At 27.7% G+C, this 17,142-nt stretch overlaps 2 protein-coding genes across 4 annotated transcripts; one reads left to right on the top strand and one right to left on the bottom strand.

Annotated features, from left to right (window-relative positions):
* Positions 1–1,133: 1,133 nt before the first annotated feature.
* LOC113553942 (integrator complex subunit 12) lies at positions 1,134–2,554 on the top strand. The gene is made up of 5 exons (XM_026957544.1): positions 1,134–1,575; positions 1,637–1,833; positions 1,904–2,066; positions 2,136–2,232; positions 2,304–2,554. The coding sequence occupies exons 1-5, from the start codon at positions 1,360–1,362 to the stop codon at positions 2,456–2,458; spliced, it is 828 nt and encodes a 275-aa protein (XP_026813345.1). The 5' UTR covers positions 1,134–1,359; the 3' UTR covers positions 2,459–2,554.
* On the bottom strand, positions 2,456–9,608 carry LOC113553941 (elongation factor-like GTPase 1). 3 transcript variants are annotated; one of them, XM_026957541.1, is made up of 17 exons: positions 9,230–9,608; positions 9,026–9,165; positions 8,792–8,923; positions 8,521–8,726; positions 7,998–8,211; positions 7,774–7,909; positions 7,509–7,699; positions 7,131–7,439; positions 6,910–7,051; positions 6,652–6,845; positions 4,717–4,802; positions 3,964–4,069; positions 3,490–3,835; positions 3,248–3,428; positions 3,043–3,179; positions 2,792–2,979; positions 2,456–2,733 (listed from the first exon to the last, which is right to left on the bottom strand). In XM_026957541.1, exons 1-17 carry the CDS (start codon positions 9,471–9,473, stop codon positions 2,545–2,547), a joined length of 3,141 nt encoding a protein of 1,046 aa, XP_026813342.1. In that variant the 5' UTR covers positions 9,474–9,608; the 3' UTR covers positions 2,456–2,544. The 3 variants fall into 3 exon arrangements, with proteins under 3 accessions (XP_026813342.1, XP_026813343.1, XP_026813344.1); XM_026957542.1 differs by having other exon boundaries at positions 7,998–8,202; positions 9,230–9,607; XM_026957543.1 differs by lacking the exons at positions 8,792–8,923; positions 9,026–9,165; positions 9,230–9,608 and having other exon boundaries at positions 7,998–8,197; positions 8,521–8,681.
* Positions 9,609–17,142: the final 7,534 nt, after the last annotated feature.

Here is a 17,142-nt window from a genome sequence, read left to right as displayed (position 1 = left end):
GTATAAACAAACTATACCAACTATACGTCAATACCTCATGATACTATTTATACTATGGTATGGTATGAATAGTATGACTTAACCCCCACTCCCTATCTAAGTCTTTGGAACCCCGAACCACTCCCATGGTGCTTAGAATAAAGTGAAATAAAATAGCGGAATTTCGTATTTTGTTCTGACGACGGTCAAAAAATTTTTAAATTATGAGTTATAATAAATTGACGATCTTGTTAAAACACATAATCATAATTCAAAATTCAAAATTAAATAATATATCGTTGAAAAAATAGTTTCTTGAATTATGAAACATAAAATTCTGCACTGTGCGCGTAATTTTTATTTTTTATTTAAAACACAACTACACGAGTAGATATAATTAATTAAACAGTTTTATTAAAATACATAAATTGTGTTTGAAATTAAATGTAATGCTTAACAGTGTTAACTATTCATAAGTTTATCTTAGAGAAAATCGTTAGAATTTGAAATTTTTGACTGGTGAGCAGTTACTTCTTTATCTATGCACTATGCTCATTGATCAGTGGCTCAGTGCTTACTAGTTACTATCTGGAACAAAATACTTTAAACCATTTAAATCATTTAAAGTATTTGCTGAAACGTATGGACGCCTCATTTCAAAACTGCAACAACTTGTAAATAAAATCATTAATCAGGAATAATTACTTTAAAAACCAAATATTACAGTACCTATATCATATTTTTTTTTGGATCGAAAACCCAAATTTGAAATGCTACGTTAGTAACTCTATGATAGATATATAGTAAAAATTTAAAAATGTCTCAATTTTTAAGTAAATATTGGCATATTGCATTTAATATTGCGCAGACAACTCATTTTTTAATTCTATTAAGTTGTTGGGCTAAGCTGTTGCAGTTCTGAACTGAGGCGTAAATCGTAAATCATATTAGAATAATGAAAAATAACTGACGAATCACGATTTTAAAAATAACGTATTTTTCTTCTCTTGGTCGAGAAACCTAAAAAAGAATCGGAATTGAAAGAATTACATTTTTCACGTAGATAATGTTACCATTGACTATAAATCACGAACTACTACATATAGAAGTAATTCGTGCTATAAATATTATTATCAATGATATTACATATTTACGCGATTTTTTAGTACATTTTATTTCGATAAGCGAGCCACCCGCTCGCTATTGATAACAAGTAAAAACAAAATATAAGCTTACAGTTTACTTTGGACCATAGACTAATACTCTATGCTTTGGACACGGTATATTTATTATTTCCCTACATCAATCCTGAATCATTTTTAATTTCTAAAATATCCAGTTTGTTTTCACTTATACATTTTTAATCACCCAACACGTGTCATGGAGGCCTCTATAGAATTTGAACCATTCATGAAGACCGGTTTCAAACTCTTACGCCGCACCAAAGATTCAAATTCTGTCAAACTTTTGTTAAAACATTTTGAAGACTCTATACAAGAGTTGTACGGTAGCAGTCGGCGTCCTACAAACGCTGCCAAAAAATTACCTGTTCCTACCGCTTTGCTATCTAAAGATCTAGGAATTGAACAAGTTGATGTAAGTTAAAATCATATCTATGTTACGTTAACAGCATAATATACATTTAAAAACATTCCAGTTAGACGACGAGTCAAGTAGTTCGAGTTCCTCTTCTAGTCCGATAGCAACAACATCCAAATCCATAATAGAAGTGAGCTCATCACCACCGCCCACTATTACGTTGGAACAGGCCAAATCTGATCCTGTCATAAATATTGACTCAGATTCTGAATCAGAAACAGAAAAGGTAGAACCTTATTCCTGTTGTACTTGCAAGTATGTGAAAAATAGTCATTTCTACTTTGAAACAGCCAATAGTTTGATTTCTTTTTGTTTCGTTTTTTAGAGAGAGTTACGTTTTGATGGGAAACAGCCTGGTAGAATGTTTAGAATGCCATTCTATGTATCATCAAAACTGCCATAACCCACCAATAATAGACATAAATTTGAATGACCCTCGAATTGTCTGGTACTGTATCAATTGTAGACAGAAAGACTCTCAGAAAACTGTAAGTATAAGTCTCTCATGTGTAATATCTTGTTTTTGTAGGATTTAATTTTTTTTATTATATGTAAAGGATTCACGTTCATCGGGAAAGGAAAGCAAGAAAAGCTCTTCCAAAAATGCTTCTGGATCTAAAGCGGAAAAATTATCCAGCAGCAAAACCTCACAAGGTAAATTTCATAAATATTTGTGAATTATAAATAATAACATTAGGTATAATAAATGATATATCTTTTTGTAGGAGCCAAATCAAGTTCTAGTAAATCTAAATCGTCTTCTGCTAACAGCAGTCCTAAACATTACCCGCCCACTTCAAGTACTATGATGTCTGTTATGGAAAAGAGAGTTCAAATGATGAAAAAGAAAGCTGCTAAAAAAACTGAGAAAAAGAAATAAAGACATAACAATTGATATTATATTTAAATAAATAAAAGAATACTGTACATCTATTCTTTTAAAGACATAATTTTAATAAAAAAGCATTATTTATTTTTTGATAAAGTACGTTGTTTTTCACCAAATTCAACAATTTTTTCTTCTACTGATAAACCTTTACGTCTACGGACTGCGTTCATGTAATTTAAAGCTCGATTACCAGAATCAGCTTTTTCTCCAAACAGTTCCAATTCTTCCTCGGTATTTGGTACCCAAAATGGATCAATATCAATTACCTATTGTGAGAAAATGTTTTAAATAATAATTTATACAAATAGTTTTAATATTTATTACCTCCCAATGACTAAAAACTAGTTGTGGACTAGCTAAACCAGATGTTTGTTTGCGTATTTCAGCAGAAAATGAAAAGCTTTCAATAACTGGTAACAAAGCAGTAATATTGAAAGTGGATGCTGAACCGTGTGCCATATCTGAACTAATAACTCGACCATGACGTCTTCCCAAAACTGCATACATTTTACCTAAACAACAAATGTTTTATAGAAAACGATAAAATCAATAAAAACTAAATATGCAAAATGTACCTAGAATTTCAGCATTAGCTTGAATAGAACATGAGTACATAGCAGCCATGAGTCTTTGTGGTTGAGCTTGAAAAGCTTTCCGACATCCTTCTTTCACAGCTGACATGATTTGACCAGACATGGGTCCATAAGGATCACTGTTTTTTAATCAATATCCAATTTTAATAATTCATATGTTAATAAAATTAAGAAATAAATTATTTACCTCGAGATCTGTTGTACAACATCAACTGTCCAATCTTCAACAACAAAACATACCCCCGTCATTGGTTCTTCACATAGAGGACCAGCCAAAGTTGCTATTTGAAAACCATTCATAAAACTATTTTCGTACTTTGTCAAATCATTAATATTGTCTTTTGGATTCCATACTGATCTTGAATAATCTGAAATAAAATATTGTTAATATACTTCACTCATTGACACAACTTTGTTATAAGCATTTACTTGGTATTTTATTTAACAAAATATTTGGTCCACATTTTCTAGGTCCAAACGCCCAAATTTGGGATGCGTCTATACTGTTTCCGAGTGCTTCTTGTAATTGTAACCGAAATGTATCAATAGCAATTTTAATATTTTTAGAAGCACTATCTTCAATTTTTAAACGGTCTAATGCATCAGCAATATTTTCAGTTTTTTGTTCTGATAAAGCTCTTAAAATGTCTGTTGATTTCTCCAAAAGATTTGTAGCAGCTATCGGTAAAGGTTCCGCTCGTATCTTAATACAACATAGATGATTTGATGTATAAACATTTAAAAGACCGTTTGAATTTTCTTCAGTTTCGTTTTTCTAAACATATGTAAAATATATTTGTTATTACTTTTTTTACATTAACATTATACTATTATCTAATTAATAATCTGTTTATTTTACTCAATTCAAAGGTTTAACTGTATCATCATTATAATAATAATTACTTGGTTTTCAACAATTTCATGAGCCATATCAACTTTAGGTGGCATAACAACAGTCTCTCGAAAAGGTACTATTGGAGCTGAAGCAATAACTTCGATTTTAGCATACCTAATTAAAAGATGAAAACTGATTAATATAAATATTTTGTTATTACAAATCATAATAATCAACATATATTTGGATTTGTATAGTTATTTTCTTATTTATTAAAAAAGCCAAATATGGCATAAAATATAAATGGTATGAAAGTATAAAATAAAGTTAGCATGAATGACTTGACTAATTGGGGATGGAAACTGTTCACGAACAATACCTCCTAATTAAGATGGATTCAGAAACGAATTATTTCTTTTAATACTACTATTATTTATAAAAGAGCGTTTCTTGGCCATTTTCTTTTAATTCTTCTCGTTTGGTTGTTGAAAATAGTGATTGATGACTTAAGAGAAATTGGTACAAATTAATTATTTTTTTCCCTAAATTTTATAAATTCATAATCTTTACAATCTGTAAAAAATATTTTTAATGAGTAAAATTGATGTTTATTAATTAGGTGACATAGAAGAAAGAACTACCTATTATAATAACCTAAGTTTACATATTAAATATTTTAATTTAATTAAAGTTATACAATTTTAAAATATTTAAACTAATATATCAAATGTTAGATTTAAATTTTTTTTAGCTTTTTCATTTATTTTAATATTAAATATAAATATCTAATATTAAATTATAGTTAAAGTTTTTATTGATACCTTTCACGAAGATCATCTAAACATTTTTGAAGATGTACTTCTCCTGCAGTGACAATTACATGTTCACCTGTTTCTTGCATTATTACCTATAACAAACAATATACGTTTTATAATTTTAATTCATTTATTAATTTAAGTTTGAGATTTTATATCATTATTTAAATATCATATTAATAGTTATATTTTAAGTCAATAATAGTGTATGCCAGCAAGAAATTGTTTCCTAAAAAAAAAATATCATAATACTGTAAGTATCAAATTCTATAAATATTTAATACAAACTGTTTTTGTTCACAACACATTTTTTTGTAAGAAATTTTAGTAATAAAAATACCTGCTGGCCTGCAAATATAATAAAACAAACATTTTTTTTCTTGATTTAATAAAATTACCTATATTGTAAATCAGTATATTTTTTAAGTTAATAAGAGTGTTTAAAAATTTGAATCATGAAAGAAATTACTACATCAAAGCATATCAACATTGACAGAGACTCCAAGATGTTCTCAGATTTGAGTATTTCTCCAAATCAATATGCCTCTATTCCACTATAACACTGCCAAACAATAATATTTTGTTGACTAATTTTGTATTGTCAGATACAATTTTGAAAGTTAAACGTTTAATTTTACCAACTTTGCAACCAAAAATAGAAAATAATATATGTACAACAAATAAAATGTGTTACTGCATAAGGACATAAAGTATTTGAAACAAATGACTATACAGTCCTATTCAAATATCAGTAAGTATCAAACATTATGAGGACATTAAAAAGATACCCAATAAGTCCGATGCTGAAGCATAGCCTTGAATACATCCAAAAGTATGGAAATATACTAGGCACTAATGCCATAATGCCAAAAGACATAACAGAACATAAAAATAAGGTAAGCTATACATAAACACAATCATACAAAGAGTATTTGAAAATATTGACTTTGATAGTTAGTACTACAAGAATAAAATATCAATAGTAATTCAAACAAAAGATGCAACTACTGAATCTATTAATGAATTTGTTACTCAAACTGAATCAATGGATGTACTCATAAGAGAAATGAGTAATCATCATAAAATAAAACAACCAACATTTATTTAATTTTTGTCTTATCCAACAATAGCTCCTCGTCAATCTGTTACACTTCCGGATACAAACAGAATAAGACCTCAATAAATATGATAGTATAATACAAAAGTCTGTACAATTATGGATAACAAGGAAGAAGAAATTTAAGCACATTTTGGACTATTCTAGTTCTTTATTTCATCTAACTAATCTCAGTTGTATTGTCATTACAGTCACTAATAACTGATTTTCCTTTCCATATGATTGTACTAGGTAATATATATATATCTTCAACATTTAAGAAAAACACTAAACAAGTCTTTGTAAACTATAAGTCTATATAGAATTATAATAAACTAAATAATCCATGAAAAGATACTACGAAATATTAAAAAACTGAGGAACCACTGTGCACAAAGACTTTTTTAGCGTTTTTCTTAAATGTAGAAGATATATATATATATATTACCTAGTTACAATCATATGGAAAGGAAAATCAGCTATAAGTGACTGTAATAACATAATACAACTGAGATTAGTTAGATTAAGTAAAGAGCTAGAATAGTCCCCTTCAAATACAATATTATTGAGTATAGAGAAGACTTATTTTCATTCCAAGATTCACAACCTACATAAAACGTATTCATCAACATTAATTGATAGCATATATAGTTGCAAAAAAATATTTTTTAAATTAAATAGAAAAAGCAGAGGAATGTGATCGTAATATAAAGAGACATAAACATATCAGAAACAATTAAATAAAAATGTGCATACATCTTTCTATAAAAGTATAATAAAATACAATTTATATATTATTTATTATGTTTATCAAGTATTAATTGCCAATACAATGTTTACATTACCTGAACACATGCATCTGCTTGATTAAGTAGTTTAAGACCCCTAACAAGGTCAGGCAAATCCATTGAATGTTTTGGTTCCAAAGCCACCCTCATGATTGGTGTGGCCATAGCTTTAATTTCTGTGAATGGTGGACAAGCTAGAGTGGTAGACAAAGTAGCACTCTTCAAGATATACTGTTCTAGATTACCAGCACCTATATAATAAATAAGAACAATACAATTTATAGTTTACAAATATGATTTAAGATATATTTTTACCAAATATATTGCCAGCGGGAACTTCATCTACTGGTTCTAAATCTCTACCCATTAACATGTACAAATCAGTTATGGTAGTTTTCATGATATGCTGGTCAGATTTTAAAGTAGCCAAAGTGCAATTTTCATCAACAAAAAAATCCTAAAAATAATATAAAATTTTTATAAAATTTGTATTCATAACATATAAATTTCTAAATAAATAACTCCTAAAAACATACTTTATCTGTTATTTTTGATGGATCATGTTTAGGTCCTAAAACATACATTTCTTGACCACGACGAATTGTTCCACTGTACATTCTTCCAAATGCAATGAACATTACATCATTCTCATTTTGAGTAGGTTCTATAACTTCTGGATTATTTTCTTCATTATTAACTGTAGTACTACTTTTTGTTTCTGAATCTTCTGTTTTTATTACACTACTTTTTAAAGCATGCTTAATTCTTGCCAATTCTCGTCGTTTAGCTATTTCTTCAACAGTTAATACTTTTGGTTTATTTTGAGGTAAATATTTTCTTTTAATCTAAAATTATATAACATAAATTAAATAACAAAATGTTCTTTTAAAATATATAAATACATTAAAACATACCGGAAACATTTTAGAAACAAAAGCTATAACTGGGACAGAAACATCATCAGGACTACATTTTAAAAAATCAGTTTTTAATGCTATAGTTTCTTTAGGCATAAGATTAAATTCTTTCATTGGAGGACAGAGTAAAGTTTCAATTTTAACATCAGTAAGTTGATTTGGTGCTGGGCATTTATCACATACCATTCCTGTGTAGATTTCAAGATTTAATTAAATACATTCATCATTACGCTATATCTTATATGAATCAAAATATATTTACCTAAAACTGATAAAGATAAAGGAATCCATTGAGATAAAAAAGATTGCAATAAAATTCTTGTATCTGTTTGACGCAAATCTCTGGCTAAAAGTGTCACATTCATACTTTCAGAAATTTTTAATAAACGCTCTTTGTCCTAGAAAATAAATTATGTTTATCTTTTGTTTATAGACACAGCTCAAAGTTAACATCACATAAACTGTTTTTAAAATTATTTAATTTACTTTTTGATTAATAATGACATCATATATAAGCCAAATGTTTTCAAGTATCATTTGAACAAAAATTGGTTTCTTGGCTTTTTCTTGTGCACCTTTCATGATTCTTTTGGTCTTTGAATGCAAATAAAAATCTCCCCATAATGTCTTTTTTAACACATCTACGTTCACACCAAGTTTGTTTGACACTAAATTTGCAAATGTTTCTATACTAAAACCACTTAAATAAGTATAATTTTGAACAGTACTCAAGATTAAATAATAAAATTAACTTGTTCAATTAACAAAATATAGAAAAAAGTACTTCTTTATAATTCAAATATTCCTTTATAGAAATTAGTTTTAAACATTGACATATTTTATTCTTTATAAATATGACAGTATCATGTTTCTTAAAAATAAATTATTACTTAAACTCCTAATGATTTATGAGAAATTTATCAAATTATTTTTAGCTAACTCTGTATTTACCTCTTAAAGATTTAAAAATGTTATGTACACATAATATTAATGTAGGAAAAAAATATACCTAAATGCCCAGCCATCAGCAGCAGATGCAAAAACAACATTTCCCTGTTGTGGTGAAAAATATAAATCGGAATCATCAGCGGCCTCAATGGCAGTGCTCCACTGGTTGTACAAATCTTCACCTGTCTGTACACCGACATGCTCTTTAGTTTCAGCTTCTTTTTCAAATACATCTTTTTTAAAAAGTTCTCCCACAACAGCATTTATCTAAATAGTAAATATTATAAAATTAACAATTTAAACCATTAAATTGTATTAAGGTTAATACCTACCTGTTCAAGCACTTGAGTTAAATGAATATAGGCATCAAGTGGTGTTAAATTTAACTCCAATATCAACCTATCAATCTTATTTAATACCAAAATAGGTTTAATATTTTCTGACCAAATCTGCTTTAAACAAGCCTACAACCAAAAATTACAGGTACATATAAAATATCAATCAAACTAGTTATTTATTATTTAATTACTAGTATAAATGAGGTGCATAAGACAATAATAGTTTACCTGAGTTTGAGGACAAACTCCTTCTACAACATCGACAATAATAATAGCCCCATCACATAATCTTAATGCAGTAGAGACTTCAGAAAAAAAATCTACATGTCCAGGACAATCAATTACATTGATAAGATATTCCGATTCATCTGAAATCAAATCCATAAACTTTAATAATCTAATATAATTCACAGAACAATTAATGAATTATACTTTTGCAATGATATAATGCTATTGATGAACTTTTCATTGTTATTCCACGTTGTTGTTCATCTCGTCTACTATCCATGTATCTCAATTTGCCAACCATCTTCTGAGATATAACACCGTTACTGGCTACCAAAGAATCTGCTAATGTTGTTTTACCATGATCAACATGAGCCATAATACAAATATTACGTATTGAACTAGGATTATGTTGAAGTTCAATCAGTTTATTTTGAGCAGTGTCCCTCATTTTATTTTATTTTTTTTATTAAATGTACTAAAATTAAATTAAATATTTTAATTAATTGAAGAACGATTTTATGCTATAAATACAAATAATTCATGTGACAGGACGTGGCAAAAATGTTAGATGCAACAAGTTATAAAAAAAATAGTTTTTTAATTGATATAAAAAATCATTAAATATTGTTATATATAAGCAACATCAAAAAATACAAACTATTCAATAAAAAGTGAATACTTTGTTATAGAAATTTATCAGAAAAAGACAAAAACATCAAGAAATTCGAAAATATTAAGAAGATTATGAGTACCATAATATCATAAAAAAATCAACGTTTTAAAAATCAAACTTAAAAGGCCGTCCTACTTATCTCTTATCAGTTATTATTATAACACTATCTTTGTTAACCTTAAAAAATGTAACTTTATTGTTTCTAATGTGTGACCTTGGTTCAACTTTAAAATGATAACTATGGTTCAGTATTTTCATGGAAAAATCTCACTGGTTACATTTTTATCTCCGCGGCAAATATTTATTCAAATTATTATTATTACACATGATCGTGATTTAAAATTAGCAAAAATGCTGTGACGCTGTGTACAGAGTACTTCAATAATAATCAATACATTTGAAGGCATCTTTTCATATTATACCATCGGGGTGTCATAGATTCGTGTAAGATGCGTTCGCGTACTATATTGTTTCGTTATTTAGATGATCCAAGCATCGGTGTATGGTAGGTACCTATATTATACTTGATAGTTCAGTAATTATAGTTGTTTTACATTCATGGGTATTGCCGTATTTATAAGCGCTGTAACCACATATCAACCGAATTGAAATACTTAACTACACCTTGTGGTTGTGAATATTATGGTCTAAACAGGAAACAGCTTTGACTAAGCTTAAAGACACTGTCGCTGTATTTCGTAAATCGTGAAACGGTATGGTTCGTATTCTAAATGACTAAATGTTCTTGTTAATTTTAATATCGAAAACGATAAGCATTGGAAACTTTGATAACAGAAAAATTCGAGTTGATTCCAGAAACTAAGACCGTGGCTAAGTGTTTTTTTATATAATACTATAAAATACAAACCATTTTTGTAATAAATTTACTCGATGAGGAGAAGAAAAATATTCATTCAATGTTTGGTTGATATCCTCGTTTATATTATCACGATGTTTAATTCAATGATGCCAATCCATTTAAGCAATCTTCTCCCATTGTTGATCGTAGGTAAATTTCAGGCCACGTAACATTAAAAATAACCTTTCATAAGTCATAGTAGTCACGGGCAAAACTGACATTATGTACTTAATATTTTATAAACGTTTGGAAACGAATTTTCATGAAAAATATCGAGGGTATTGAGGATGTTTCGAATATTTTTATCAATTTGTCGTCGTCGCCAAATTTCTAGGGAATCGTCATGTAAAATTGAATTGTAGGCTTCAAATAATTTTGTATAAGCAACTTTTTCCAAAAATTTCGTTTCAAATATTTCAATAGAAAAAATAAACGTAAAGTTTGATAAAATATTACAACGTTTGAGGAAGAGATTAGATGGATGATGAGTGATAAATAAATTAAGATATGATATGTAAATAATAATTTTATAATAATCTGCTACGGAATCTGTTATAATTTTAGAACGGATAGATTCTTGCATTTATGTAAGGCAAGTCTTGGTTTAGTCACAGGTTATATTGTATGTAAACATCTCCTACAGTCAAAAAAATTGTGTTGAAGCATCTATAAAACATTGTCTTCTTTGCTCCTTTATTCTAGCTCGTATTTTGTATTTTTGTCAACTTTAAAAAATTTTCAAAAAGAATTTATATTTCTCCGGTAGAGGATCGACCTCATACCCCCCACCCCCTCTTACACATGACACTGGCACTAATTATAACCGTCTATCCAAAAAATCATCGAACTTCTTAATGCTCAATTTACGTGTAGGTATTCATATACCTAAGTGGCTAATTATACATAGCCATTTAGGGATGCAAGACAGACAGAAAAGATTTACCATTGTTTCCAATTTCCCGTAACATGTTCAAATATGACGTCATAATAGATAGAAATCACTCAAACCCCGTTTAAAAATTTCTTCATTTCACCTGCATCGAAGTTCTCCGCATTTTAGATATAATCATAATTCAACGTTGACAGTTGATAGTTGACACAATGAAAACTCAAAATACTAAAAACATAAACTTATATAAACGTAAACGAAAATGCAGACATATAATTTAAGTCATTCATATTACATAAACCAAATTTATACGATCTAAAAATTTACTGATCAATGTGATATAAAAAATAATATATACATTTTTAAATAAAATTTCGTGATACTTAACGCAATAATGAAAAGTTGTAATGTCGTAGCATTAAGCCAGTTATAACTTGTACATTTGTTTAAAAATGTTTCAAAACATAAAAAAATTAAAAAAATATTTCTATAATTTCACATATTTTGCCTATATAAACTCCTTAAAATCACAAATCATGAATAATATACACAAATTGTATGTCAATGAAATAAAAGTACTTATTACACTTCCTAGTGATTCTAACAGCACTACGTTCCTTTTAGATTCACTTTGTAAAAACTTTTTTGAACCACGGCTATAAACAATCGTTGGTGAGGGGGACAGGTCGCTTGCCCGAAACCCCTCACTTTTACAAGAGTTTCGTGGTTAGACACCTGCACTTCTTTTTATACATTTTCTTAGTTATGTACGATTCACACTTGCTAATAATAAATAATAATCTATTAAGAATAAGAATTCATAAAAAAAACATATTCATGTTATATTTATATGCATGAAAATATATATATATATATATGTATAAGAAAGTTCTCGAGTAATGAAGTAAAACCATATAATAATTTGTGGGTATTTTTACCGTACCCTCGAAAATCCTAACGCCGGCACTGACAATTATGACCTACTAACATAGGTAGTGATATTTATTAATTTAATAAAAATGAGTAACATTACATTATGGCCAAATTTTTAGTTTTAATTTCTATAATATTTAAATGTATAATCAGAATGTTTAGTATAATTAAAGTTATATAAACTTTTCATGTATTTTGGTAAATAAAGCTTAGATAAGTACTATTAAAATAATAAAATATTTTTAAACATTTCATTAGTCTGTTTTAAAAACTACAGTAATTCTCAATTACCGGACAAGACAAAAGCGTTTTAGTATAATTCAAAAATCAAATAAACCAGAAACAACATAGTATATTATTATAGTCCAATTTCTTAATTTATTCTGAAATCAATATTCAATACTGAATTCAATAAAAATTTAATATAACATAATTCAGAGTTTCAGCTTTCAGACTAATATATGTATATATATTTGAATAATCCTGAATATTCCTTAATGGTAAACGTAACCTATAATTTTAATTTTAAATAAATTATTTTGATGTATATAAATCTAATATTGAAATAACCTATAATTTATATTTTAATCAATAGTTTAAAATTGCTGATAACGGGATACAAATTGCTTATCTACTTTTATATTATTATTTTCAACTATTCCATACTAACTTTCAAGTATACTTATTATATTAGTATGGAAAATTTTATGTACACATTTTTAAAGAGGAAGGGTTGAAATTTAGAGTATTTTAAGTATAATGATTAGGAAGTAAATTAAAGAATATTTTAAATTACATTTTTAAATGTCGTTGTTTTAGTATTTTTCAACATTCAAAATTAATCGTATTAGGGAGTTTGGTCTGGAATCAAAAAAACAATATTTTGATATTACGAGTAGTTATAAATTTATAATATTTATGAAAATGTTTGGACCATGGAGTGGTATCAAATATTTATACTGTCAAGTGTCAATAGACTATAAACAAACACCAACTACCTAATATGTAAACCAAGTTTTGAGCACAACTTACGTTTTGCTTAATACTTATTAAACTATACTTAAGTATTCATATAAAGTCATAAATTGCATTCATTAATAATATTTATTGAAAAAAAAAATAATAAACAATTAATATGTACTCAACAAAATAAATATATAAATTATATTGGTGTAACCACGACCCCGTCATTTTTAGTTGTGCTTCTGCTATTTATATATTTTTACTTATATTATAAGTAAGTATACGGATTGTAAATATTTTTCTTTGATTTAATAAAAATAATATATTTTTACAACTACGTTGTAAACTACGTAATACGTTTCAACGAAACGATAATTATTTATGACTCACTCATGTAAGGTACAACTAGGTCATAAATATAATGTTGATAAATCCATTATTTTTCTCTTTAAAGTGCCGATTACCTACATTCAGATAGCAAGGGGTGATAATTAAAAACAAATAATAGATAACATTGTATGTACATATCTTGAAAATCTACTGAATGTAAAAGAATAAGTAAATTTAATATAAATCCAATATTTTCATAATATAATATATATTAATATATATCATGATAATATGATGTATCTAAGTATTATGAACAACTATGTGTAATATGTATGTCTTTATTATGCTCATCTCCTACTACTAATGGCGTACATAGGGAGGATTAGGAACCCCTCCTGAAATGTATGGTTGGTACGGACATTGGTTTTGATTGTATAATTAATTGGAATTTAAGAATGGAAATTTTATTTTAACCCCCCTGAAATTAATTCCTATATACGTCACTACCGACTATTGTTTATATATGTCGTCATTTCCATCCGGTGTACAAATTAAAAACAATTAAACTCATCGGATAGCAGTCTTATGATACTAAATACAGATATATAATATTATCTGCTAGTGTTTAACAATTTTGCGCAGCGTACTATTATAACACAATCTTACAATACGAGTACATAAACACCGTTTCAGTGGATAATAAAGCTAAACAATATAATATAGTTATAAAATATACAGTATACTATCAAAATGTGAGCTTGTAGTATGTAGGTATTTGTAAAAAATCGCGGATCATCAAAATCTTAAAATCACACAAATAGGAATAAAAATCCCCGAACCTAGAAAAAAAAATCCCTAGACTTCAATTTTTTAAAAGCCAATTACAAAATTATTTATAATTAATTAAAAACATATTAATTTTAATAATAAAAAAAAATATAACATTTATAAAACCAAATAAACCAATGTCACAACTCACAATACATATTCTAAAAATTAAAATGTATATAAATGATATATTGTGTTTTATTAAAATCTATATGTTTTTAATTAATTATAAATAATTTTGTAATTAGCTTTTAAGTCTAGAAAAATACATTAATAAACTATTATAATTATTGAATTTATTATTATTATAATCATTATTATTTTTATAATTTGGCGTTTCAATCATTCAAACCAAAAAGTATATAGGGATTTTTTTTCCTAGTGTCGGGGATTCTTCGTTGGTGGATTTTTTTCCGGGATTCGTAAAGAAGAATAAGAAGAATACAATATGTATATGTAATTTAACATTCAGACCATTTTTTTCTAGGATTGAACATCTACCAATCCACGTTAGGGGCCGCTGGAGAAAGACGAAAATAATTACCTCCCACCTCGGGATTGCCGGCTGACGAACTTTCCGTGACAATAATTATTGTAGATACGAAGCGACGATGGCTATCTACAGTCTTAGATCTACATAATATCATTATAGTATTATACAAACACACCTGCCCGTCGTCACTCGTCACTGCGCATTAACACGATGTAAATAATTATAAAGACGGTAGAAGTTCTGGTTTTTACCGAATTGCGTCATTACCGCAATCGAGTCCGACCAACCTGTGCAAAGTGCACGTTTTGACAAGAAGCCGCTGCCACGCGATTTAATCACATTTAAAAACGTACCTACCAGTATTTTTTTCGCTTTTTATATTTTATGCACATGTTTTCCGACGAATTGTGTGTATATGTGTTCAGTAGTCATTAGTCATTACACTTAATGGTGTACTATAATACTGTTCGCCGGCATAACGATTCGTGTAAATTTGTCGCATTACTTAAAATAGTCCAAAAACGCACCCATCCCACCAGTCGCGTACAAAAATATTTTATTAGACATCATAATATTATATTAAATTTTTCATCGATGATGAACGGTGATGACAATGATGATGATACTACATGTTCCATAATTTAAAACTCAATATGTTATCAGTATTTGGGTATCACATGACACATCAAGTACCGACTACCATTTAAAATATTATCTAGATTCTAAGTACATCAGCTGCGTTTAAAATATTGCAACGATTGTAAATTATATTTTATAAGCACACGTCCAAAGTGAATGGGACAATAATTAGGATAGAAAATTGTAGATGGTATACTTATTTGTTTTTTTCTTTCATTAAAATTACATATTATTACAGCACAAGTGGTGACTAAAAGCAGTTACGGTTGCCAATTTCATACGTGGCGCTTTCAATTATTTTATTAATTATATTAAAATTATAATATTCTATATTCATAATAGATACATATTATAATACATACAATTATTACTGTTGTTTTTACTTTATTTTATTTTTAATTATTTGCATTTTGGAATCTGTTGGGTGTATTCTATATGCAGTACTGCAGTAATCCTAGATGGCTACATATATACCCTAACTACATGATAAAGCGATTCAACAACGACTGTATTCTAACTTTCTACAAATTCTGCTAATTGGATTTTTTATACTATACAGATTGTCTTGTGTAGGCGCACAGACATTTTTTTATCAAGTAAATTTACTATAGGTACCATTTTTTACTGTAACTTGTTAAACAGATTATTATATTTTAAATATTGATGTATGATACATGTATATATAAATTATAATTTTAACGAGTATTTCCTAAATTATTAAATAGTCAAACAATAGGTTTAAACTTTTAAAGATAATTGGTTAGAAACAGGGCTAGTACCTATGATGATTTGAAAATGTTTAGTTTGTAAAAATTGTTTTGTTTTTTTTATAGATTGAATAGTTAATATTACATAATAAATTTTATTTCCAAAATGATTTTAACATTTAGCAACTTTAATACATAATTTTTGATAACTCAATACTACTTGATTGAATTTCGATTATTAATGTATTACCCATTTATATAGGTAAGCTTTATTGCTGTTAATACACTTTGAACATCATAATAACATTTTTAATTTGAAAATAAAAACGTTGTCATTCCATTATAGACGATCTTCGCCTGCCTCATCAAAAAACTTTACGCGGCGCGTTTGAAAATGATTTCAATGATGCGCATATTATAGCGTTACGACGAAGATTGCAAATTTGCAGCTGGTTTAAGGACACATCGCGCGCCGAGATAATGACAAAGGCACGATTACAAGCGCGTAAAACAATAGAATAACTAGTTTTATACAGGAACATTATATGCACACGCCGATAGAATTCTATTGATATATAATATGAAAAAAAAATTATAGGCTAAGTAGCAATGATGTATTCTTGTACGATAATATATATACTATTTATACTAGTACGTATATGTAATAAGTAATATCATAAATACACATTATATATATATAATTTTATCATTATATATATAATATATCGTGTAGGCTGTGCACACGAATTGAAGGTTAGCAATGCACAGTATATAATATTATAGATGACTTGCGGAGAAAGGCG

This window comes from Rhopalosiphum maidis, chromosome 2 (genome assembly GCF_003676215.2).
Source record: "Rhopalosiphum maidis isolate BTI-1 chromosome 2, ASM367621v3, whole genome shotgun sequence".
NCBI lineage: Eukaryota > Metazoa > Arthropoda > Insecta > Hemiptera > Aphididae > Rhopalosiphum > Rhopalosiphum maidis.
This window is presented reverse-complemented; position numbering and strand designations above follow the sequence as displayed.